The 27,491-nt window shown below is 45.5% G+C and overlaps 1 protein-coding gene across 1 annotated transcript in view; it reads left to right on the forward strand.

The window, feature by feature from the left end:
* Positions 1-27,491, forward strand: part of LOC311035608 (AT-rich interactive domain-containing protein 1B-like) — a 264,670-nt gene that overhangs the window by 164,084 nt on the left and 73,095 nt on the right. The window contains 1 exon segment of the mRNA XM_084043910.1: positions 26,308-26,737. Within this exon segment, the coding sequence (XP_083900036.1) occupies positions 26,308-26,737 (430 nt within the window).

The following is a 27,491-nucleotide window of genomic DNA, read 5'->3' on the forward strand; positions in this document are numbered from 1 at the left end:
GCCGATGCTCCGTGTCAGTGTTGCCATGTCCAGCTTGTTATAAGCGACTTTGCGCTTTGTTTTTCTGGTAGTTGTGGGTTGCAGTTTTTCGGGCTTTGTTTCTGAAGTGCAGTTGCTTATGTGGACCTGTTTATTGATGCTGTTTAAACCAGTCATTCTCTTGCATTCTCTTACATGAGAAGGACCTCCATCTGAAATATTTTGTGCCAGGGACCCCGTTACAAGTTTTGAGTAGTTTTTTTAACGATTTCTTTTTTAAACAGCCGATGTATGTGTATAGGTTTAAAGCGCTCAGTGGCCTTGTGGTTAGAGTGTCCGACCCTGAGGCTGGGAGGTTCGGGGTTCGATCCCCGGCATACCAGCGACCATAAAAATCGGACCCAATGCACTCAGCATCGAGGGTTGGATAGGGTTTAAATGCCTGTGACATACTAGCGTCATGTCCAGGGGGTGTACTTGTACATCAAGCTAGCCTCACGCTACAGAAACAGGAGGTACCGGTCCGGTAGACCCTATGGCTCATACAGGCTTACTTACTGTACTTTCTTAAAGTGCTCATATGGCCTAGTCGCTTCTTTTGGGCTTGTTTTAATAGACCTGGTTGCTTATCTCTCTCGCAAAATCTGGCAACACTGAACCCAGTGTTCATGAGACATGTTCGAGACAAGTTCCAACCACGCAGACCAGACCTACTTCTTCTTCTACTCACAGAATGAATTACATCTAATTATTAAATACCTCAATTATCGAAACCGATAGCCTCACGGCGCACCTCCAGACTCCAGAATTTACAGCCCTATTCTGTAAATGTCTAAAATCGAATTAACTTTTTACAAGGTGTCATCTGTGCCTTTTTAAGTGGTGAAATTGAACCCCTCCCCACCCGCCCAACTCTCTCTCTCTGTCAGACACACACACACACACACACACACACACACACACACACACACACACACACACACACACGCACACGCACTCAAACGTACACACACCTCATAATGAGAAGCCATTATTAGGCCGTGATTGGAGCCGGGGTGCCAATATTAACAGTGGCAGTGCCGAGGCAATATAGCCACGGTGTTTAATACCTTGGTAGATAGGTCATATATTATAAGACAGCTGCTCTGCTATTTATAATTAATAGCAATTTAGTCGCAGCAGAGATGTGACGGCAGCTATAACTGAGGGATCTGCTTCTAATGAGTACAAGATTCAAAAATCAATGTCAGGGTGACATTGTGGAGTTTTCACATGCATGGGGCGGCATTTGGCCCCGCGGAGACTTTTCCATATCGATATCAAGCCCTAGTATATGTTTGGATGAGCGGTTCTCAGGCGGTGTCGCGCACCGGGAAATCGCAGATCTACAAACTCACAACGCGTCGCAAGCTTGTAGATCTGCGATTTTTACGGCGCACGACGTGCCACGCAACTAAGTCTCGAACCCATTCAATCCGGGAACGCATCTCTTGTCATTTTAGATTTCTTTGGCTATTCAAAAATAACAGATGTACAAGCTCATAGCGCGACACTATGAGCTTGTAGATCTGCTATTTTTGAAAGAAATCGTGAGAAATCGAAAAAATATTTTGTTCCAGGCACCTCCCAGAAGCAAAGATTTGAGTAACAAATGTTCGTTTTAAAAAAGTATATATTTAATGATTTGCACACATTTTCAAGATTCTTTTCAAAAATAGCAGATCTACAAGCTCATAGCGCGGCACTCGGTGCCGTGCTATGAGCTTGTAGATCCGCTATTTTTGAATATCCAAAGAAATCTTAAAATGACAAAGTGAAGCCCTACAGTAGTAATATATATTACAGTTTTTTTAACCACCTGAACCACCTTATACCCCATATTCAGCTGGGGAACCATAGCCAAAAATAGCAGATATACAGGCTCACAATGCCTATCACGTTGTGAGCTTCGGCTATCCAAAGGGATTTGGTGTAGAGGGAAAAAAAGATCCAAATACAGAGCCATGAACTCCAGGTCCATTTTACTAAAGTCTAGAGGGCTTTAGAGGTTAAGATGGAAGAGCGGCCCGGCCCACAGGTTGAGAACCATTGTTTTTTTTAGAGCACCAAAACATCATAGTTTTTGACATTGTTGTGCTAGCGTAGCGCTAGCGTGGGGAGGCTCCTTTCACGCTGTTCCACTAATCACAGATTGGGACTTTAAGGCCTGAAGACACTTTTCAGTCATGAGATTTATTTTAACTTTTTTTCTTTGCTTTAACCCATTAAGACCGGGAACGCATCTGTGTCATTTTGTAGATTTCTTTGGCTATTCAAAAATAGCAGATATACAAGCTTTGTGCAAATCTTTGAGAATATATATATATTTCTACTAAAATCTTTGCTTCTGGGGGGTCCCTGGAACAACATATTTTGAGATGGGGGTCCGCAGCCAAATATACATAATTTTGGGGATCCTTGACATGGAAAAGTTGGAGCACCACTTGTATAGCAACATACTGTAAGGATTTAGAAAACACTTTTAGATATGTATTTTTGAATGGCCAAAGAAATCTAAAAATGACCCAGATGCATTCCCGGATTTAATGTGTTAATCCCTGCGTATGATGTTATGGTTTTGTAGATTTTCTTTTCATGTCAAACATAAATCATTTCTCCTATACACGGCATATCACTGTGGCACATGGCAATATCTTACAATAGCAAATGTAGCGCGTTGCAATGTATCGTCTCTTTAGGGTGGAAACCTCATACTGTATGTCCAAAAATGCTTTTTCAGGATTAAAATTCAAAAGCATCAAAAGTAGCCGATCTACAAGCTCGAAACAAGGCGCGAAGCGCCTTGTTTCGAGCTTGTAGATCTGCTACTTTTGATGCTTTTGTGTGACGCTGTAGTATGATCAAGCAGGGCATTGATTTACGGGGAAAAAAATACACAAAAAGTTAGAATATGGAGATAAGACGTTTCTTGCCTGACAGCAACCATATAATATTATCTGCTGTGCAGACAGAGTTGCCGTCGTGCACTACAGTGCACGTGTGTCAGTGGTGCCCTGGAGCGCTGGGGGGAGGAAGGGGGAAGGGAGGGAGGGAGGGGGGGATTACACCCAGAGACTGTCTTCTTATAATAAGACTGGAAGACATTAAATGTCATATCAGAATGCTGCTTTTTATAGGCTAACACCTCAGCTGGGCTACTATGGAACCATCTGTCTGTCTGTCACACTGTGTGTGTGTGTGTGTGTGTGTGTGTGCGTGTGCGTGTGCGTGCGGTATATGTCGATGTGTGTGCGTACTGTAGGTGTGTGTGAGTGTGTTGGGATGTATGTTCTGGTTTTTATACTGTATGTGTGTGTGTATACAGTATATCGTTGCTGTCTGTCGGGCAGAAACCTCTTATTTCCATGTTTCAAATTAATGCCCTGTATTGTCATGCAAGAGTGTCACACAAAAATAGCCAATCTACAAGCTCAAAACGCGTCGCGATGTGACTCGTTGTGAGCTTGTAGATCAGCTACTGTATTTCCACTATTTTGAAATATAGTTTAACCCTTAAGACCTGGAATGCATCTGTGTCGCTTTAGATTTCTTTGGCTATTAAAAAATAGCAGATCTACAAGCTTATAGCGCGGCACCGAGTGCCGCGCTATAAGCTTGTAGATCTGCTATTTTGGAAAAATCTTGAAAAATAAATGTTATGATTTAGAATTTTTTAAAGAATCGCCTCAGGTTACACATAGATAGTGTGTGTATTGTAAAGGTAGTGTGTGCGTGTCTACACCAGACAAAGATAGTGTGTGTATTGTAAAGGGTGTGTGTGTGTGTGTGTGTGTGTGTGTGTGTGTGTGTGTGTGTGTGTGTGTGTGTGTGTGTGTGTGTGTGTGTGTGTGTGTGTGAGTGTGCGTGTGTGTGTGTGTGTGAGAGAGACAGTGTTTCATCTCCTCTTTCATGACACCAGACCTCACGCTGAGCCACACTGTCACGTCTCCTCTCTCCCACCGCTTACATCACCGGGCGCAGCGCCGCCTCTCATTGGCTGACGGGCTCCTCTCTGGGAGATGCTTCGGTTGGTTGTTCTGGTCCGTCTCTGTCCTGCGGGGTCAGACCGGGAGACAGACAGACAGTGTCCCACTGTGGACACTGTCTGTCTCAGTCAGTCACAAGGTCACAGGGTTGGTAATCCCAACCCTAGTGAGGACAAGTCAAGCGGCTGGCTATCCTTTGGATCCTTCAAGGATTTTAACGATTCCGGTGCATAACGATTTTCTCTTTACGGTCCGATTCCTTAACAGTTCCCTTTAAAGGAGTAGTTCACCCCAAAAAAATGTTTTTTCCGTTTTTGTTATATTCCTGAGAGAATAATTGATTATCGGTGGAAATATGCTAATGTAGTCTCTTTGAGTCTCCTACCGGAGAGACCGGCCATCGCCGGTCATCAAATTATTGGCTTAGGAATGTGACAAAAAAAATATGAATTCAAGGCTTCATGGGGTGTGTAATTGATAGAAAATAAGTATGTTTTTGGGTGAACTACTCCTTTAACGATTCTGTTAAAACAAAACAATTGCGGCCTTTTTGATAAAGCCCAACAGCTTTTTGATTGCAATGCCCCCCCCACCCACCCATAAACAAGAGCTCAGTCAGTCAGAGACGAGCATCAGAAACACACTTCCTTCCGACGTCTTTCTGTCGGCGTGGTTTTTCCTTGTAGATGTTTTTTCCTTTAGACAGAGGCTTTTTGAGTCGACACGATCCCACAGCTACTGCTCTCTCTCTCTCTCTCTCTCTCTGCTTGGTTGTTGTTCTGTCTCTCTGGTTGATGCTGTCTCCCAAACGCCCGGCATGTCGTGTCACATTTGTCACCGCACGACTCTGTGACAGCGATGTGTTAGCAGGGCAGAAGTTAACCCGTTATGACCGGGAAAGCATTTAGATTTTATTTCATACTTTAGCTATTCAAAAATAGCAGATATACAAGCAGATATACAGTACAAGCTTGTAGATCTGCTATTTTTTTTTAAATCGTGGTGCACAACTTTGAGTATATATATTTAAAAAACAAGCATTTTTTAAACTAAAATCTTTGCTTCTGAAGGTCCCTGGCACAAAATATTTTGGGGTGGGGGCGGTCGGCGGCCTAATACATATCATTTTGGCATGAAAAAGTTTGAGAACCACTGATATACAGTGGAAACTTTTTTTTGTCTCCAGAAAACTGGTTCAGAAGACTCCCTCAGGTCTTCATGGGTTAACCCTTTAAGACCGGGAAAGCATCATTTGTCATTTTAAGATTTCTTTGGCTATTCAAAAATAGCAGATATACAAGATATGCCGCGCTATGAGCTTCTAGATCGTGCTATGAGCTTGTAGAAAAGCAAAGATTTTGAGTTACAAATATTCGCTTTAAAATATATATATATATTTGCACAGATTTTCATGATTTTTCTAAAATAGCTCATAGAGACTATGAGCTTGATATCTGCTATTTTTGAATAGCCAAAGAAATCTAAAATGACAGAGATGCGTTCCCGGATTGAGCGGGTTAAAGACAGCGTTCTGAACAGCTGCACGGCCTGGCACAGCGGTAGGTACTGTACTGTAGGCACCATGCAGACAAGGCACCCACATTCTGTTTGGACACGGCAGATTGACGTGTTTTTTTTTTGTGTTTCGACACTCCACTTCACTATGCTGCCGAACGTCGAGAGACGCGACTGACTCTTCTTGTTGCACGGTTGAAATGTAATGCTATCTTTTCCTGGGCGTATTGAGTTATTTAACGTTACATTTCCTGCCGTGTAGAGTTATGTAACCTTACCTAGGGAAGGCTTTTGCGCTCTCCTGACTCGAGGCTTACCGAATTTTAACAGCCAGGGTCCAGAGGCCAGCATTATTATTATATTATATGTTTTTTTCATCCAAAGAGCCTCAACGTCCCTTTGTCAGTGTGTGATCCTTTTCTATTATTTGTGAACTTTGACTTAAAACATCTAGACTTGATTAACTGGAACCTGAGTTTGCTCTGTACTTGCACCGCAATTGTTCTGTCACACTCACAACGCATCACGTTGTGAGTGTGACGTGTTGTGAGTGTGATGTTTTGTGAGCTCGTAAGATCGGCTATTTTTGTCCGATGTTCTCCCCAGAACATGGATGCCCAGGGTTCAAGTGGTTAATAAACAGATAGCATTATACCGTACATCGGTAACAACCTTTCCAAATCACCTTCTCCTCCTACTAAATCCTTTTCCCTTATTGTCAGTGTGGCAACTGAGAAAATGGGTCCAAATGTCAGCCCCGCCTCCCTGCTTTGCTTTTTTGTTGTATTGTAAATCGCCAGCTTTGATCTTCTCTTGTTGCCTCCATGCTGCGCTACATGGTGCCACACAGCGCTCCACCCACACTGTTGCGCGCTTCAGCTGCGCTACATGTTTGAGCTGTTTTCTTTTTTTTTACCGCCCATTCCCGCCTGTACTGTATGTAGCAACTACAAAAACACACTGGCTGCCCTGCTCCCGCGAGACTTGTGCCGGTCCCCCACACGTAGTATTGTATGTTGATGAATTGAATACATATATAGGTTCACAATGGAAACAAGTCCCCAGGACTTTTTTTGTGTAATCCTTATAGCCTTGATGTCTTGACTTAATCTAATGTCTACTGCAGGGGTCTTCAACGTTTTCAGGCCAAGGACCCCCTAGCTGAGAGAGAGATGAAGCAGGGACCCCCTCTATATTGTATAAAATTGTGTTTCAGATTCAACTTTTTTGTTTACTTGGTCTGCTCTTTTTTTCCCTCTACACCAAACACCTCCTTGCCAAAAATAGCAGATCTACAAGCTCACAACGCCTCGCGCTGCGAGGCGTTGTGAGCTTGTAGATCTGCTATTTTTGGCTAAAGTTCTCCTCAGAAAAGGGATGCTAGGTTTCAAGTGGTTACGGTAAAAAAAGAAATCTTATCACACAAAGGTTTGGTGGACCCCCTGTAGTAACTCTGAGGACCCCCTAGGGGTCCCAGACCCCCTGTTGAAGACCCCTGGTCTACTGTATGGGGGAGTCTGGTCAATTACATTTATCCTAGGGTCTAATCCTTAGTAAAACCCTAACAGTGTACACGCTAGGAAATGTAAGGTCCACAAATAATAGTAAAGGACACTCTGACAAAGGGACGATGAGTCTCTTTGGATGCAAATATATTTAAATTATAAAAGTGAAAAAGGTGACACACAGAACGGACATTTCGGCCCTCCGAAACGTCCGTTCCGCGTGTCACCTTATTCACTTTTGTAATTAAAAAAATGTTATTTTGTTTGCATCCAAAGAGCATCTCAACGTCCCTTTGTCAGTATGTGAGCCTTTTCTATAGTAATACACACACACACACACACACACACACACACACACACACACACACACACACACACACACACACACACACACACACACACACGGTGTGTGTGTTGGTTAATGTGAGGTGTCAGTCAGTGCTTCAGGGCTTGGATGCTGCTGTGTGATTGTAATAGCAAAAAGCAGAGGAGGGGGGAGGAGGGAGGAGGGGGGGGCTGAGGAGGGGAGGACGAATCAGGGCATGTCGATAGACGGATGGAGGGATGAGGGATGGAGGGAGAGAAGGATGGAGGGATGGAGGGGTGGATTCATCCATCCCTATACCCACAAGCCCCCCTGCTCAGCGCGTCCAGTGACTTGGTGTCAGCAGTTTGTCTTGTGCATAGCTAATGACAGACTGCACCTCTCTCTCTCTCTATCTATCTATGTGTCTCTCCCTCCGTCTCTCTCTCTCTCTCTCTCTCTCTCTCTCTCTCTCTCTCTCTCTCTCTCTCTCTCTCTCTCTCTCTCTCTCTCTCTCTCTCTCTCTCTCTTCCTGCAAATGAGATTTTGCCTGAGGTTGTAGAAAGTGCAGCACTGTACAGGGAACAAGACCTGTGTCTGTCTGTCTGTCTGTCTGTCTGTCTGTCTGTCTGTCTGTCCCATGCCATGTGTTAGAGCGGTGAAAGGATCAGTGAAGCAACAACAACATAAGAAGAGGCGAGGGACAGAAGAACTTTAAAATAACAATAAGTGCATCACCACCAATTAATGACAAAACTTGTGTTTTTTCATTGCGTTCCACATCGTCTCTGTCGGGTGGAAATCTCATTATGTCCAAAACTGTTACTTTACGGGATTCAAGTTCAAAGTTGGTGCCACATTTCGAGGTTGTTGTGGATCTGCTACTTATGATGCGTTTGTGTGACGTTGTAGTATGATCAAGTACAAGAAACTAGAGTTCTCAAATCCTACCCGAGCCTCGGGTTCTGTGAAGAAAAAAAAAGAAAAGAAAAGAAAATCTATTACTCCCAAAAAAGAACGGTAAGGCAGAACGAAAGGTCAGTGGATGTGTTGGATGCATCTCAAAGTGAACTTTACTCTATCTAGTTTGTCGCCGTCCGACCTTCCTAGCCCGTGTTATTAAAGAAAAACGGGCGACAATAGCCAAAACTCAATCGAAAATCGGCGATCCGAAATCGGCGAATGTGGTCGTTTTCAAGATGTTTTGGCCGTTATCTCTGGAACACAAGGTCCAATCTGTTCAGTTCAAAGTTGGATGAGTGACTTCGAGGAAACCTTTTTGTGTTTTGTATGGTAATTGTTCGGGCCGAGCCTCGGGCCGGCCCAGTAGGGCCCAGTAGGGGCCTTAATTTTCAGGCCCGTTGAGAACTATAGAAGAAACATTAAAAGTGAAAATATGAAGATAAGAGGTTTCTGCCCGACAGCAACAAGACCCCCCCCACCTGGTCAGCTTTTGCTTGAGTTTGTGGTTCGCTGTGATGAGAACACCAATCCTCTGTGTGTGTGTGTGTGTGTGTGTGTGTGTGTGTGTGTGTGTGTGTGTGTGTGTGTGTGTGTGTGTGTGTGTGTGTGTGTGTGTGTGTGTGTGTGTGTGTGTGTGTGTGTGTGTGTGTGTGTGTGTGTGTGTGTGTGTGTGTGTGTGTACCAGCCTCTCATGAACCACTGCAGAGAACTTTCTGATGTCTCTCTTCGTGTGTGTGTGTGTGTGTTGAATAACCAGGAGGAGCAGGTGTCTGTCAGTCTGTCATTCATTTTTATCCATCTGTCAGCGTGGGTGTGGAGGTGTCTGTTTGTCGATCTATCTCCCCTGTCTGTCTGCCTGCCTGCCTTTCTGCCTGCCTGCCTGCCTGTCTGCCTGCCTCTCTGTCTGTCTGCCTGCCTGTCTGTCTCTCCATCTTGTCTGGGCAACACAAACACTAAGCACTGAAGCCGTCCTCAAACTGTCTGTCTCCCTGATGATGCGTAGAGGAGGCGTGTCTCTGCACTGTAATTCTCATGACTGGCGGGTCACAACGCCATGTGTCTGGCCGATCCGCCAGTCCAGCCCCCCCCCCCCCCTCCCGCTATCGATCGGTGGGCTGATGGATGAGCGCGGCGGACGGCCTGACAGGCGGCATGTCTGTCCAATCAGAGCAGATGGACGATGAGCTGTGTATCACCATGGTCAGAAAGAAGGAACCCCCCCTGTGTGCTTCCCCCTGCTGGGTGATCAGTGTCACTTTGACACTGATTCATTTCCTTGTTGTCGGGGCAGAAACCTATTATGCGCGTATTCTAACTTTTTGTGTTTTTTTTCTTCTAATTAATGAACTAACACATTACCCGGCAAGATATTAAACATCGTTTTTTTAACCCCTTGCCAGCGTAATGACCTTAAATAGACAATCTTTGAAACACCATGGAAGCCACGTTGTGTACAAAACAAAAAAACGTCTCCATGGATTGTGGGAGGGATCCGTTTATCCACTGGAACGATAACATTCCAACCGCGATCGGCCATTTTGGAGCTATAGCCCGTTGAAAATGGGTGGTTTTCATCACCAAAAAAAAGAAACCGAGTTAGAAGTGTTTTTCTAAAAATCCTATACAATAGTTGGGGCGGACGGAAGTCCGTTTTTTTCGAATGACGTCGCATCCGTCTACTGCTTCTCTGGGTGACGAGGGATCATTCTGTGTTAGAACGCCCCTTGTGGAATTAAAAATAATAATAATAGTACGCAGATCTGCGTTCTTGGCGTGCAATGTGTTAACGCCCTACTTGATCATACTACAGCGTCACGGAAAAGTATCAAAAGTAGCAGATCCACAAGTTCGAAACGCGGCGCGAAGCGACGTGTTTTGAGCTTGTAGATCTGCTACTTTTGATACTTTTGAATTTGAATCCTGAAAAGTTACAGTTTTGGACATATGAGGTTTCCACCCGACAGAGACGATGTGTCTCTGTCTGCATGTGGCGGCGAGCAGGACACACACACTGCTGTCTGGCTGGCTGGTTGGCTGGAAATGTCACAGAGCCCCAGAGGAAGAAGAAGAGAAGAGCAAGAGGTTCAACTGAGAGAGAGAGGGAGAGGGTGAGGGAGAGAGAGAGAGAGAGAGAGAGAGAGAGAAATAACTATGATAAAAAAAAGCAAATCAATGTTTTCCTCTGCGGACAGTGAGAGACATTTTGCGATGTCGCTTCTCGTTTATTTATTTTTTGTTATTTATTTTGTTCAGGAGTGAGGGTCTGTTTTTGTGTGTTCAGTGTGTGAACTCTTGTCTCAGGTTGGGGTCCTGCCCACTGGCCACAGTGACCAGCAGTTAGCATTCTCTGGAGGTTCTGAAGAAGTCCAAAAAACAAATCAAAACTCTCATCCCGTGTTGTTCTCTCCTCCCTCTCCGTCTACCCTATGCTCCTCTCTTGCTGTTTTATTTTAATTTCCTTTCTTCTTCTTTTTTTCCCCTCCAACTTCCTGCCACTTCTATCAGGGAGAAGTGAAAGGCGACGGTAACGTGGGCCCAGAGCACCACCACAGCGCTAGCTGTAGCGCTGTATAGCGTTTGGCTAGCATTGAAACATGGTTTGATGAGCGTCAATATCAAAACACAACAAGGCAACAGGGAAGAAACACAGCAGCCAGAGACGGTCGGAAAAAACACAAAAGGGACCTTCATATGCCTTTATACGCACGCAGCCATTATTGGCAACCTTCCTCTTTCAAACACCGTCTGTCTGTTTTTTTTCTCCTGTTTTCCTTTCTCTACGCATTCTGTCCGTTCTCTCTCTCTCTCTCTCTGTGTGTCTCTCCTCTCATGTGCGTGTTTCTTTTATTTTTGTTGTCGCTCAGAGGACAGTGCCCAGCATGTGAGGGACAGGAGGTTACAGTGTATTAAAGGGAACATTTCCCAGAGACGGCGGTCGTTCCGTAGAGAACACAAAGCTAGCGGGCTTCAAAGCCAATGCGGGCGGCCGGCAGCTAGCTTTCATGGAATGTCTTTCATTCTCAGTTACAGCGTCTAACGGGAGAGAGACGGAGGAGCAGACAGATTGTTGTTTTCCTCTCTCTCTCTCTCTCTCTCTCTCTCTCTCTCTCTCTCTCCCCTTTGGCGTATCTTGACACAGCATTCCTGACATTGTAGCTATGATGCCATATTAAGGCGACTGCATTGTGTAAATATCTGTTGCCCCCGACCCTGTCTTATGTCTGTCTGTCTGTCTGTCTGTCTGCACAATGGGCCGCCGGCCAGCAAAATAATACACGTTATTATTACACATAAAGAATACTGTAACATGAGAGATGTCTGTGTGTGTAGACTGTTGTTGTTGTTGTTTTGTAGGAGGACATGTTGGAGCGTGTGTGTGTGTGTGTGTGTGTGTGTGTGTGTGTGTGTGTGTGTGTGTGTGTGTGTGTGTGTGTGTGTGTGTGTGTGTGTGTGTGTTTGTTTGGATTTTGTGTGTGTTGGATTGTGTGTTTGTTTGATTGTGTGTTTGTTGGATTGTGTTTGTTGGATTTTGTGTTTGTTTGAGTGTGTTTGGGATTGTGTATTGATGGATTGTTTTGTTGGAGGGAGGAAGTCGGTATCAAATGATTTGGTAATTATTACAAATTTGACTTTGACGTCTTTATTGACAGTGCAATACATTTGTACAATACACACGAGTTTAGGCTCCACCATCAAAAGGATAAAATCGCATTAAAGCTGACATCTTATTTCCATTGCGGTCCGTCAGGAATTATGTGTAAACACTTTTAATAATTTAAACATTTCTTTTTAGCAAAACTTTTTCAGAGATGGGAGTCCGCGGCCAAATATATATACCATATATACATTTTGGGGTCTTTGGCACTAAAAAGTTTGAGAACCACTGATGTACTGAATGAACGAATGGATGCTTGTGAGTGTTAAAGTGCAAGTGGGTGTGCAATGAAAGTCTCTGTGGGGCTGCGTGGGTGTGGCCTGTATACCCACGCCAGGGGGAGGGAAGACCAGGACAAATGATATGATTTGATGATAATATTTTGACAAAACGGTATTATGTGGCCTACAGGCTTTTGTATTGTGCTGTTGTGTTGTGGTTCGTTTTCAAGTTGTTGCACGATGGCGACGTGTTTAGATGCATTGCGATGTGTTGCTGTATTGTGTTGTTGTGTTGCGTTGCATTGCGTTGTGCTGTGTCTGATTGATCGATTGAATACTTTATTAGTCAGAAAACGGTAAACGGTACACGTGGTACAGTAAGACATTAAAGCTAAAAGGACAAAGAATCATACAAAATTACGACACAATAATACGTGTTATCAACAAATACAAACACTGATGGGTTTTTTTCAGTGTGTTGTGTTGATTCGGACAGGCCATTGAAGAAGATAATAAGTGCCAATGACACGGGGGACATTGAGTCCTACGTTAGAGAGAGAGAGAACTAGAGAGAAGTTATATGCGGCTTGTTTGGTCTCACACACACACACACACACACCCTCCCACACCCCCCCGCATCACCCCCCCCCCCACCTTTCCGATGGCCCTGTCGTGGTGCCAGGGCGGGTGATTACCGACGCTTCTCCCCCAATTATGGGCTGATTATTCCGCCGCGCTCTAATTGACTGGGGAGATATGCAAATGGCTGTCATTTGGGATGATAAAGGATGCGGCTGCTGGATGCCCCTGCATTATTTAGCCCCGGCTGGCTGTATGCGGGGCGTGAAGGATGTGCCGGCTGCTTTAATTGCTGAGGAGAGAGAGGTTAAACTGAACGAGCAGCAGAATTAGAAATGAGGAATTTGGGCCCTGGGTTTATTTATTTATTTATCTTCTGTCCTTGTCCCCTTTCATTCTCTCTCTCTCTCTCTCTCTCTCTCTCTCACACACATACACACACACATACACGCACGCACGCACGCACGCACGCACGCACGCACGCACGCACGCACGCACGCACGCACGCACGCACGCACGCACGCACGCACACACGCACACACGCACACACACACACACACACACACACACACACACACACACACACACACACACACACACACACACACACACACACACACACACCCGTCACGCAGTGTTTTTCTACTCCTCTCTGGGGTGAGTGGAGAGGCAGTGGTGGGTGGATGGCAGCAGCGAGCGTGGCATACTGGAATGCCATAAATAAAAACATTAGCAGAGTAAATAAGTGCAAAACAAACAGGGGTGTGTGTGTGTGTGTGTGCGCATGCATGTGTGTGACCTGCAACTGCATTAAAAACTAGAGTAAAGAACCTTTGTGGGCTTAAATGGAAAGAATAGGAAAGAATCCTTTCATCTGCTCAGACAATAAGCAGACTCTCTACTCTCTCCTCTCTCCTCTCTCCTCCACTGTTTGACAGCTCCCTCCCTCCCCGCCACTTTAAATAGCGTCTCCTGCACCCAATACCAATGACCTCACTGGGCTGCTGGCCTGCACTCAGACCGGGACCGGCAGGCAGGCGGGCGGGCGGGCGGGCGGGCGGGCGGGCGGGCAATGTTAGAGAGCGACTAGAGGCTTCAGGTTGGAGCTTGACCTCCGCATTAACTCAGCCCCTTAACCACAAAGAGCCACTTAAACCCCCAGCATCCGTATTTGGCAGAAAATAGCAGATCTAACAGTCAAGCTCACAAGCTTTAAGTAGATCTGCTCTGCACGACATACGAAACAGAAAAGATAGTATAAAGCCCTGAGGGACTCCGGTCAACCGTAATAGGGTTTAAGTCATTAACCCTGTATATTAGGCATGTAACGATTTATCGTAAATCGATTTAAATCGATTCAAGCGGGTGACGATTTAAATCGATTTAATAAAAAAGTTAATCGCGATGTGAAAAATAGCCAGAAGAAACATTTGGAAAGGTGGAAAACTTTAGTTAAACTTGCAGAGTGACGCACTACTTTACCTGGTTTACCTTATCTTCTGATAGTTGTACTTGAACGTTGACATGAAATAATAAACCTGTTTAGCGTTTCATTAGCACGAGCATGAAAAAAAAAAAAAACACAGCGTGTAGTGACGCAGCTGGTAAATACCCGACATGTTGAAAGGCTAGGACAGGGGTGATGCAACGTTGATGATGGAGAGGGCCACTATATTTCCCAGCCTGATCGCCAGAGAATTAGTATACATTGCACGGATTTGTGCACGTCATTCCGTGCATAGTCGCCTAGAAACCCCCAAATTCCGTGCATATGTACGGGGAGTCCCACGGTGGGCGTAACCAGTCGCAACCCGGAAAAACCAGGAAGTAGAGCAGTCCCCACAACAAAATTTACGATTCTGTGCCTATCGGTACGTAACTCAAACGCCGCTGAGTAGGCTCAAGGGAATGTCGCTATGTTCAGGACGGCAACTCGCGCGCTTTAGCGCGCTCGGTGGTCCTTCACAAAGCGACAATTCCCTTGAGACTGCGCGGCTCCGAAATGGTTTAGTCACAATGGGGGAGATGCGAGGCGGCTATGCACGGAATTTGTGGTTTTCCAGTAGTCTATGCACGGATTTTGAGAAACGCTGAAAAACGTTCAATGAGAACGTTTCCTCTGGCGATCGGGTTGATATTTCCACACTCACTCCAGAGGGCCACATTGCATATACTGTCGGGCCATATACTGTTCTATGTCACATAAAAGTAGCAAAAATAGCCGATCTACAAGTGCGACGCGTTTTGATTATTTTTTGCTATTCTTGATATTTTTTTGAATTTTCCTGAAAAGTAGCATTTTTATTTAATTTCAAATGCATTTAGTTTTTGAACTTAAATACAAATACATTGGACATAAAAAAGACGCTTAATACTAGTCATTAAGCTAGTCATGTGGCCCCCGGACCGCTAGTTGCCCATGTATGGGCTAGGATCATAATACCAAGGATTCAACAGTGATGTCACCATTATGCAACCCGGAAGTAAAGATAATACCAAGGATTCGTCAGTGATGTCACTGACATGTGCAAAAGAAAATGCAAGATCTTTGTAAGAGAATTGATAGAGAGTTTTCAGTCATTTGCTACTGTATTGAAAAGAGGATAAGAGAAAACACAGTATATAACATATATTGTACTTCGTTGTAAATCAGGCGTGTAAGGTCAAGCTCTCAAAGCATGTGAGCTTATAGATTTGTATTGCCAAAGATTCATATATTTTCGCCTAATGTTCATCCAATGTTCGTCCAATGTTCTTCAAACTTTTTTGCCTTTCACCTTTGTGACATCTCCAGTGTAGGGTTCTTTGTGGTTAAGGGCAGTGGTGGAAAGTAACTAAGTACATGTACTCAAGTACTGTACTTAAGTCGACTTTTGAGGTGTTTTTACTTTACTGGAGTATTTCCAATTTTCAGTACTTTTACTTCTACTCCACTACACCTCAGAGACAAATATTGTACTTTTACTGCACTACAATTATTTGAAAACTTTAGTTACCAGTAGTTACTTTTAGATTTAGATTAGATTATCACAAAACATACATTAACCACCTATATATCTTTTGGCCATTTGAAAATAGCAGATCTACAAGCTCACAATGCGTCGCATTGCGACGCATTGTGAGCTTGTAGATCTGCTATTTTCAAAAAATGTATATACATTTTGAAAGAGTATTTCTACATTGCAGTGTTGATACTTTTACTTAAGTACAAAATGTGAGTACTTCTCCCATCACTGCCTCGCTGTCTTCATTGTCTTGGGGTGAAAACAATGAGAGAAGTCATTAAGTGAATAAGAAGCCGTTAGCTAAGCGCCGCTCCCTCCTCCATGGCGGCCGGGCTGGCGGGCGGGGCCACATTATCACGGCCCATCGCCGTTGAAACTCAACACTAATCCTCCTCGTTTTGGAGAGACGAGCCGCCAGCCGCCAGATTTGGGACGGGCGTTTTTAACGGCTTAGCGGGGGTAATAAGGCTTCAAATGGTCCTCTTTTCAAAGGGACTCACGCCATATCTCCACATTGCTACATTGCTACAGGGGGCTTAAGAGCCCGGGTTACTTATCACTCAGTGTAAAGCCGGCCCCTATCTCAAGACGAGCGATAATTGCTAATGCTGGCGGGAGTTAGCGTTAGCTAACATTAGCAGCATCGTCAACTGGAAGCCGCAGTAATGGCCGTGGCCGGCCGGCTGGCCCTTCGGCTTGACCACCCCCCCCCCCCCCCCCCCCCACCCCCAGGCACCACTAATAAGTCGCGAGCAGTGGTGGAAAAAGTACTCAAATGTTTCACGTAAGTAAAAGTATCAATGCTGCATTGTAGAAGTGATTGATGATATGTCTGACAAAGTTGTGAGCTTGTAGATAGGCTATTTTCAAATAGACTTGGTATTAAATAGGACTAAAGTGGTTAATGTATGTTTTATAATGTAAGAATTTATATCTGGAAAGTAACTAAAGTTTTCAAATAATTGTAATGGAGTAAAAGTACAATATCTGCCTCTGAGATGTAGTGGATATTAGAAATACTCAAGTAAAGTACAAATACCGCAAAATTGTACTTAGGTACAGTACTTGAGTACACGTACTTAGTTACTTTACACCACTGGACTCGCGAGCTAGCTTCTGCTAGCTAGCCTTGGTTTTTCGGTCTTTGCCAATGGTGGAAACAGACAAAACACACACACACACGCACACGTTTGCTTGCGCTTATCGAGATACCAAGGTGTTATCAAGAGCTTGTCTGGGGCTTTGTGAAGTGTGCACAATGATTTCACTGGCACTGAGCTTCTCTCTCCGTGTGAAACTTTAAGGAACCCTGAACAGTTTGTTCTCGGGGCGAACTGCCTTTGTTCCTGACAACAAAGACGTTGTCGGTGTAGCGAGAGAGAAAAAAAAGAAACGTACAAGAGAAAAAAAAACGGCAGCGTTGCGCTCGTGTGATGATAACTGCCGCCGCGTCTCTCTCTCTCTCTCTCTCTCTCTCTCTCTCTCTCTCTCTCTCTCTCACACACACATAAATCACAAAAAATGGTTCCAGTGTAAATGGGAAAAACTCCTGCTGGTTTATAAACCAGCATTTCGTCTCTGTCGGGTGCAAACCTCATATGTCCAAAACTGTTACTTTTCTGGATTCAAAAGTAGCAGATCTATAAGCTCGAAACGCGTCGCTTCGCGCCGCGTTTCGAGCTTGTAGATCTGCTACTTTGGATGCTTTTGTGTGACGCTAGTATGATCAAGTAGGGCGTTCATTTACGGGAAAAAAACCCAGCGTTGCCAGATTTTAGCGGGAGAAACAAGTGGGCAAGTCTACGAAAACAAGCCCAAAAGAAGCGACTGTAGGCGGCAAGATCACACGCACACGCACACACACACACACACACACACGCACACGCACACGCACACGCACACGCACACACACACACACACACACAGGGGGTCCCCCACAACATTACTTAATAATATAGCATCAAATGGGAGATATTACAGTCATTTAATATATACTGTGTGTGTGTGTGTGTGTGTGTGTGTGTGTGTGTGTGTGTGTGTGTGTGTGTGTGTGTGTGTGTGTGTGTGTGTGTGTGTGTGTGTGTGTGTGTGTGTGTGTGTGTGTGTGTGTGTGTGTGTTGTAAATCACATGGTGATGTGTCCCTCGTTGGGCAAATCTTAAGTTCTCATCATCATCTTCATTATTGTCTTTGTCAACATCATCATCATCATCATCATTTTAACTGTAAACATCCAGATAATTAAAACCAGAGTATACAGTAGGAGACTCGGGATGCATTTCTATTGAGCTCCAACGTCTACACATTATCTCTCTCTCTCTCTCTCTCTCTCTCTCTCTCTCTCTCTCTCTCTCTCTCTCTCTCTCTCTCTCTCTCCACTTAATGGCACTTTATGAAGGGTGTTAGCTTCAGCGCTCTATGCGGGTTATCCCATTAACACTATTTCACACAAACATAATAAAACACACACACACACACACACACACACACACACACACACACACACACACACACACACACACACACACACACACACACACACACACAGCATTTCATTTGTATATGGCCTCAGTTGGCGGTTTGGGGGGAAGTGAAATAAACAGCGTGTTTAGCATAACAGACATAAACATTGAGTCTCCAGTGGGTCATCATCAGAGCAGAGAACTGGTAGATGAGAGAAATCTGCCCACTAAAGGTCCACAACTGTTTACTGTTAGACTTAATTACACTTTACTTCATCATATCGTTGCTGGCGGGCAAAAACCTCTTATCTTTATTTTTGTAAATTAACGCCCTACTTGATCACACAAAAGCATCGAAAGTATACAGATCCACAAGCTCGAAACGTTGCGCGATGCAACACGTTTTGAGCTTGTAGATCTGCTACTTCTGTTGTTTTTTTACTTGAATCCTGAAAAGTAACAGTTTTGGACATGGTTTCCACCCGACAGAGACAATAATGGTATATATACCAGGAATGCTACAATGTTTATTTTATTTTGTATTCTTATCTCTCTTTTCTTATTATTCTTATTTCTCTATTTGTTGTGTGTTCTATGCTAACTCCTGTTGTTGCTAATTTCACACAGGGATCAATGTCCGCCCGTCCGTCCTTCCGTCCATTACACACATATCCTTGAGGTCCAGGGTGAACGTGGCTTAGTCAGCGGACACAGCTTCAAGCTTGGCAACTGGCCAGTGGTGTAACAAGCTAAAACTGCCCCCCCATCCCCTCCACACACAGCCCTTCTCTCTTACCCCTCCACACAGGGTGATGTAATGTCAGTAGTGAGCAGGAGAAGAAGTACTGTACTTCAAAGCACGCAGCTTTAAAATGACCGGCAACGGTGAAATACAGTGTACAGTTGATGCCACAATTACATTATTATTATCATTATTATTATTAGGCCACTTATAGGCAACAGACTACCTTACTGTAAGGAGGGTGAACCGGCCACACACCCCCAGGGGGTGGCTGATAAATTAGCTTGATGCACAACAGGTGTGTCATCACACCCAGCAGCATAGTCCATCCATCTTCAACCGCTTATCCGTAGTCGGGTCGCGGGGCAACAGTTTCAGCAGAGAGCTCCAGACTTTCCCCTTTCCCCAGCGTTCCAAGGCCAGGTTGGAGATATAATAAGCCCCCCGCCCCCCCATCTGGTCCTTGGTCTGCCAGGGGGTCTCCTCCCAGTGGGTACGTGCACCAAGCACCTCCCTAGGGAGACGCTCAGGAGGCATCCATACTAGATGCCCCAACCACCTCAGCTGGCTCCTTTCCAAGTGAAGGAGCAGTGGCTCTACTCCGAGTGTCTCGTGGATGACTGAACTTCTCACCTCTGTAAGGGAGAGGCCGCCCACCCGATCTTATTCTTTGGGTCATGACCATAGGTGAGAGTAGGAACGAAGATTGCTCGGTATATCGAGAGCTTTGACTCTCGCCGCATAGAATCTAATTAGTTTAACTCAGGTCATGTGTGACTGCTTAAATCACCCTACATGTACATGATTAGGAAATGAGAGCAAATAGCCAGGCCTATGCATACTGTAGATCTGACGTGACATGATGGGAAAACCATTTGCTTTGCAGGTTGTGCAGAATATATACTGTACTTATAAACTGTTCTTTTTCTTACATAATCGGGAAAAGAACGGGTTCTAACTGATTGGCAAAACAAACCTGTTTGACAAATATGTCAGAGAAAAAGGTCTAAATGGCTGCAGTTTGAAGCAACATAGTTTGTGAGTCCTGCTGTGTACACTTTTCAAATGGTGCGTGTGTGTGTGTGCGTGTGTGCGTGCACGCGTACACACGCACGCGTCGCAGGCTCTGTTCAGCTGACCACTCATCTGCTGCAGACTGCTCAGCCATACTAGCCCCTCTGTCAGAGATTGTGTGTGTGTGTGTGTGTGTGTGTGTGTGTGTGTGTGTGTGTGTGTGTGTGTGTGTGTGTGTTTGTCTGTGTGTGTCTGTGTGTGTGCGTGCGTGTGAGAGAGAGAAAGAGAGGGGACCAATCACGTCGCTTCTCCCCGTGGCCGACAGGATGCTGTGGCCCGTGGGTCCTCCCTGTCTAGACAGAAACACACACACACACACACACACACACACACACACACACACACACACACACACACACACACACACACACACACACACACACACACACACACACACAGTGCCTTCTACCATAGCAACTTTGATTAATTCCCAGAGTGTGCTGAAAGGAGACTACATCAGCACCATGGTCATGGAGAAAGAAGTGTGTGTGTGTGTGTGTGTGTGTGTGTGTGTGTGTGTGTGTGTGTGTGTGTGTGTGTGTGCGTGTGCGTGTACTTGTGTGTGTGTGTGCGTGTGTGTGTCTCAGCTGTCCCCAACTAGTGTCAGTGCTCATGTTTCACTGTGACAGCCTGACGGTGTGGCTGTCACACACACACGCACACGCACACACACAGTGGTGGAAAGTAACTAAGTACATGCACTCAAGTACTGTACTTAAGCACACTTTTGAGGTATTCTTATAATTCTACTCCACTACGTCTCAACAGCAAATTATTATTCTACAATTATTACTACAATTATTTGGAAACTTTAATTAGTTACTTTTAGATTTAGATTATTATCACAAAACACATTAACCACGTCATCCCTATACATACATCAGGCATTTGAAAAGAGCAGATCTACAAGCTCACAACGCCGCGCATCACGACACGTCGTGAAAAGAATACTTTTGTACGTTTACTCAAGTAAATTATTAATACCGGACTTGTACTTGTAACAGAGTATTTCTACAATAGGGTAGTGATGCTTTGATGCTTTTACTTAAGTAAAACATTTCAGTACTTCTTCCATCACTGCACAAACACAGAGAAATGCAGGGGAAGAGAGAGATCGAGAGAGAGAGACATAGACAGAGAGTGAGAGAGAGAGAGAATGAAGGGGAACAGCATCACACGCCAGCAAAGGTGAAAGGTCACGAGTGGCTGCCTCTTCAATGTTGTGTGAAATGTGTCCTTGTTGATCGGCGGCGGGGGGGGGGGTCATCTCAAACGTAAAGTGCTTATTATCACCTCAATATTTTTCTTATTATGACAATTACATGCTCCAGGAGCGAATTAAGCCGTACAAGATGCCAAGCGGGAACGGTTGACAGCGATTTGGAGGCTCAATGCACAGAGCAATTTGCTAAACCCGAGCCAAACAAATTGGATTTGGGCCACTTTGGATCGGAGCCCCCCCCCTGTTTGTTGGACCGTGTTGGACCCTCAGCACCGACCGCCTGGTTGGCTGGGTTATGTGGCTGGCTCCATTGGCTCCATTGGCTGCATGGCCGCCTGGTTGCATTGCTGCCTGCGTGCGCGGTAATACAGTCTACGGCAGTGTTGTGGCAAGTCCCGGAAAGGACGCGCTGTGATTGGCCAGTAGTCATTTTGATTGGCAGTTGTGCCTTGTGAGACTTCACTATGCCTAATCTGGCAAAAATGATGCCTAATAATTCATAAACCAGCATCGAAAGTGGGATTTAATCCCTTGATTATGTTATATTATGACTGGAAGTCTTAACGCTTATCTCGGCACGCCACCGAGTCAGCTCACAGGATGGGGATTTGGTGTTTGTTTGAACCTGACCCTTTTTGGTAGAAACGGCCAGTTCCTGTTCTTTCATTTCAACCAATCAGAAGAAGGTATGGGCGGTCCTTGGGCACAATCTGCCGTTGTTTGAAATCATGGTGCGTGCATGGATCCGTGGCTGGCTGGTTATGTGGCCCCAGACTCTTCTCCCTCCTGGCTCCAAAACTGTGCATGGAACAAACTCCCCAGTCCCATGCATTGCAGTTAGAACTTAGAACTGCAGACTCACTCCCAATGTTTCGCTGGAATCTGAAGAGTCACATCTTCAGACTCACACCTTAGCCCGTAGCACTTGATGTTTTTGTTACTTATAGGCATGTGCTTTTTTCTTGACCACAAGGTTAAATGTAATTTAGATAGCATGTCATTTAGACAGATGCTAGGTTCATTGTTTACCTGGCATCCTAAGTGTACAGTTTATTATTTTTATAATATATTCTTTAGACCAGTGGTTCTCAAAGTGGGGTCTGGGGACCCCCAGGGGTACCAGGGGGTCCCCAGCAAATGTAGTTAATACAGCATCACAATCACTCTAACCCCTTTAAATAGCAGATATACAGGCTCATAGATCTGCAACTTTTTGCAAATCTTGTTTTTTTTTTGCAAATCTTTGAATGTACTGTATGTATATATTTTCTTCTTTTTTTAAACACAACTTTTTGCTTCTGGAGGGTCCCTGGTACAAAATATTTTTTAGATGGGGGTCAACGGCCAAATATATATCATTTTGCGGGTCCTTGACATGAAACTGTTTGAGAACCACTGGTTGCTACATAGGTTGTATAGGTTCTTGGTTTACCTGTGATCCTAGTTTACACTGGGAGGCACTGTACACTGTCTCTCTGCATTTGTATGTGTACATGTGATGTATGTGTTTACCTTGCTTATTGGTAAATGGCTCTGGACAAGAGGGTCTGCTAAGTGCATGGATGAATGGTTACATCATGGCTGCATTGTTGCATTGCTGCCTCACTGTTCTCTAAACATTACTGTGCTAGCCAGGTAAGGTGTCGCGCTACGCTCCTTGACCAGGATTAAGAGAGTGTGTGTGTGTGTGTGTGTGTGTGTGTGTGTGTGTGTGTGTGTGTGTGTGTGTGTGTGTGTGTGTGTGTGTGTGTGTGTGTGTGTGTGTGTGTGTGTGTGTGTGTGTGTGTGTGTGTGTGTGTGTGTGTGTGTGTGTGTGTGGATGCGTGCGTGCGTGCCAGAGGAGCGTACAGTATGGCTTGATAAGTACTTTTTACTGTAGCTGCATTTCACAATGACTTTTTTATGGCAGCGTTTATGTGCCTTAACGTATAAAATAAAGCTTTATGTTGTATTTACCGTTGGCATCTTTATGGAGTGTAAGGCGCTCACGTTATATTCTATCACTAACGGTTTAACCACGGCTGTAGTATAAAGTGTGTAAATAATCCCAATGAGTCTGACAATCTCTACACAAATTAGTTGTGTGTGTTTTTTCCGACGACCCCCCCCCTCCCCCCCCTGGAAAACGTTTGGCAGCCGAAACACCAATTAGGTTGAGATGCAATTATTCACATCCATTCACACAATTAGCCTGTAGGTTAACGACCTGCGGCTCTGTGTCAGCCTAGCTGTCGGTGTTTTAGGAAAAAAGCCATTGCCATGGTTACGCCCTGCTCCGAGGACCCTGGCGTGTCAAATGGCGTCCCCTCTCTCTCACCCTGTCTGTCTCCCTTTCTCTCTCCCTCTCTCTCTCTCCCTCCCTCCCTCCCTCCATCTCTCTCCCCCTCTCTCCCTCCCTCCCTCTCTCATTCCCTCTCTCTCTCCATGTCTGCCTCCCTCTCTCTCCCTCCCTCTCTCTCCCTCCATCTCTCTCCTTCTCTCCCTCTCTCTCCCTCTCTCCCTCCTTCCATCTCTCTCTCCCTCTCTCCCTGTCTACCTCCCTCTCTCCCTCCATCTCTCTCTCCCTCCATCTCTCTCTCCCTCTCTCCATCTCTCTCTCCCTCTCTCCATCTCTCTCTCCCTGTCTACCTCCCTCTCTCTCTCTCCCTCCCTCTCCCTCCATCTCTCCCTGTCTACCTCTCTCTCTCTGCATCTCTCCCGGGCGGGTGGTCCACTGAAAATAACACAGCGATCCTATTGGCTGTGGCGGCAGCTCCGTACGTCACGCAGCTCAAAATACCGGCTGACCTGATTGGCCAGGATTCAGAATGGTTCCTTGGGGGGGGGGGAGAGAGAGCGAGAGAGAGAGAGAGAGAGAGAGAGAGAGACCCCATGTGCTTGGCCGAGCGAGCGCGGGGCACACACATAATGCCATGTGACAGACTGGCAGGCTGGCAGAGCGGGTGGGTGGGCATTCAGGGAGGCGTGACAGAAAACAAAGGCTCCGTGTGGCACGGAGGAGACACCATGTTCCGCTGATCTAGAGAGACGCACTGCTGGCTGCTGGTCTCTCTTTATACCAGCCAACAGGCAATGAAGAATTTGACAAATTTTTAATGTTTTTGAAGCATATTTAACAACACAAATCTTAACACAACATATTTTCAGATGGGGGTCCACGACCAAATACATATTCATTTGTGGGTCATTGACATGAAACAGTTTGAGATCCACTGGCTTAGATGACTGAGTCCCCCATCTTGCGAGTTATATATTTGAAATAATCTAAATATATATTTAGATTATTTCAAAATTACAACATTTTGCAAAAGTATTTAATAAATAAAATAAAGTTGAGGATGAGCCCGCACAGCTCTTAGCCACGATGAAATATTTTTGTATTAAAAGGTACAGGAAACCAACGTTTCGTCAATAAAGTCTTCCTCAGGGTTAGTTTGTGGATCCGCCGGCAAACGTCTTCATTTCTCTTTTGGGTCTCCAGCTAAAATGTTTTAGAGCCACTGAGCCAGAAGATGTGCTATATCGCAGCTGCTGTTCGGCTATTTTCAACCATTTTCAATGCTGTCCTCACAAGTAGACACAAACGTGCGTGTGTGTGTGTGTGTGTATGAGAGAGAGAGAACATCAGGGGGGGTGGGGAAGGGGGGGGGGTGGGGGGGTGCAGGTGGGACCAGGGACCCTGGCAGGTTAAGGGTCTGGGCTGACTGGCAGACATCAGCTGGCATTTCCTCTCTTCTCCCCCCGAGCGATCGAGCACCAGTCAGTCAGTCGCACGCCAGGGTCACACACAGGTGACACTACAGCTGGGGCACCACACACTGTGTGTGTGTGTGTGTGTGTGTGTGTGTGTGTGTGTGTGTGTGTGTGTGTGTGTGTGTGTGTGTGTGTGTGTGTGTGTGTGTGTGTGTGTGTGTGTGTGTGTGTGTGTGTGTGTGTGTGTGCAGCCATCACATCCGTCACATCTTATCTCTGGTCGGCCTCTCCTTTCTCTCTGCCCCAGATCTCCCTTGCATCTCTCCCTTTGACACACACACACACACACACAAGCATGCACGCGCACACACACACACACACACACACACACACACACACACACACACACACCATCGTCATTCTCTACAGTACTCCTCTATTGAGCTCAGTATTGTGTGTGTAGTGTCATGGGGGGATTCCCTTTGAGTGAGTTAATCTCCGTTATTACCACTCACCTTTATAACCACAGCAGCATGATGTACTGTACTGTGACTTATGTTAATGGTCAGTTCTACACAATGATCCTATGTGCCAGTGGTTCTTAAACCTCTTCATGTCACAAGCTCCAGCTTGTGGATCTGCAGCTTTTGATGCTTGTGTGTACTCATAGCACGAAGCTATGAGCTTCGTGCTATGAGTACGAGCTCATAGCACGAAGCTCATAGCGCGGCACTAAGTGCCGCGCTATGAGCTTGTAGATCTGCTATTTTTTGAAAAATATTTACTTTTTTTTGTAGTTGATTTTTTTCAAAAAACTGTTAGGATTTAGATTTTTTTTTTTTAAGAATCACCTCAGGCCTTAATGGGTTAATTAAATGAATTCACGAAAAAACACACAGTTAGAATATGGAGATAAGAGGTTTCTGCCTGACAGCGACGATATATATCCCATATATATATATCCTGTGCACACTTGTTTTGTTACAATTGATTATTTTGTACTGTAAGCACATTTTACAAACTATTTAGTTTCCAGTGGAACGCCAGACTCTCCACCTGTCTCCTCGTGTGGAAAAACTTTCATATATTTTTAAACATGAAAGGAGTGTTTTTCTAAAACTCATAAAGAAGGAGTGGACGGTAGTGTCATTTTTTGGGATGACGTCACATCCGGCCATTCCTTCTTTCAGGGTCCTGTTGCGTTAGAGCGCCCTCTTGTGGAATTAAAAACATATTTTTTTTAAATACGGAGATCTCTGTCAATGTCAGGGAATGTTAATGGTCAAGTAAAATGTAATAATCTGTGACAGCCCTATAACCAGACTCATCACCACCATCGTCTCTGTCTGTGTTTTCTGTCCCAGGATCTGTCCGGCTCCATAGATGACCTCCCCACGGGCACCGAGGCAGGAGGTCTGGGGTCAGCCGCGGGCGGCGGGGCCGGCGCCGGCGCCACCAGCGGCGGCGGAGGAGGAGGTTCCTCCCACAGCAGCAGTAGCAGTAGCAGCAGCAGTCAGGGAGAACAAGGGGGAGGAGGACCAGGAGGAGGAGGCGCTAACCCCGGACGCTCCCCCTTCTCTTCCCCCCACGCCTCCCCCCACCTCCCCTCGTCCTCCAGCCAGAGGAGTGGCGGACCCTCGCCCTCGCCCGTGGGCTCCCCCGCCGGCTCCACCCAGTCCCAGCACTCCCGTCACTCGGGTTCGGGGCCCATCTCCCCGGCCAGTGGACCCCCCAGCACCACCAACACCACCCCCACCCCCACCACCAACAACACCAACACCCCTACTGCATCAGGTAAGGACTTCCACCTGGGACCCCCCCCAGTTTGATATGCATTAGACCTAATCAGTCTAATGCATATGTCCGGCTGATGTTGTTACCTGACAATTAATAATAATAATAATACATTTTATTTATAACGCACTTTACATTCTCACGAATCTCAGAGTGCTAAAATTAGTTGACTTTTTGTGAAAAAGCCTGCATATTGGTATCGGTTGATATCGGAATCGGAAATGAACTCTTTCTGCCAGAGTAATAGTGTAATAGTGTGACGCAAAAAGAAAAAAGTCATGTCGCATGACAGTGACATGACTGACGAATCCTTGGTATCTTTACAACCAACCTTGAGTGTAGACCCCCCCCACAGACCTCCTTTGATACAATGTGTGTGTGTGTGTGTGTGTGTGTGTGTGTGTGTGTGTGTGTGTGTGTGTGTGTGTGTGTGTGTGTGTGTGTGTGTGTGTGTGTGTGTTTCCTGGGACCCCCAATCTACACTGTAAAACCCCTGTGTTATGAGACACCATATCATCTGGGATTTACATAGAATTGTGATATACTATTATAAAATAGAATACTGGCCTTCAGACAGGTGCATGCGTGCGTGCGTGCGCGCGCGGGGGGTGGTCCCTGTCAGCTCCCACAGCTCTTCCTGATAGAGGGTCTGACCAGTGCGTCAACCTGTCAATCACTCTGACAAGGCGGGGCATCACGTCTGACTGATCTCATGAGAACCACTTCCTTTCACCCTCCTTCCCTTCCCTTGCCT

This window comes from Gymnoscopelus microlampas (assembly GCF_963454915.1).
Source record: "Gymnoscopelus microlampas genome assembly, chromosome: 20".
In the NCBI taxonomy this organism is placed as follows: Eukaryota; Metazoa; Chordata; class Actinopteri; order Myctophiformes; family Myctophidae; genus Gymnoscopelus; species Gymnoscopelus microlampas.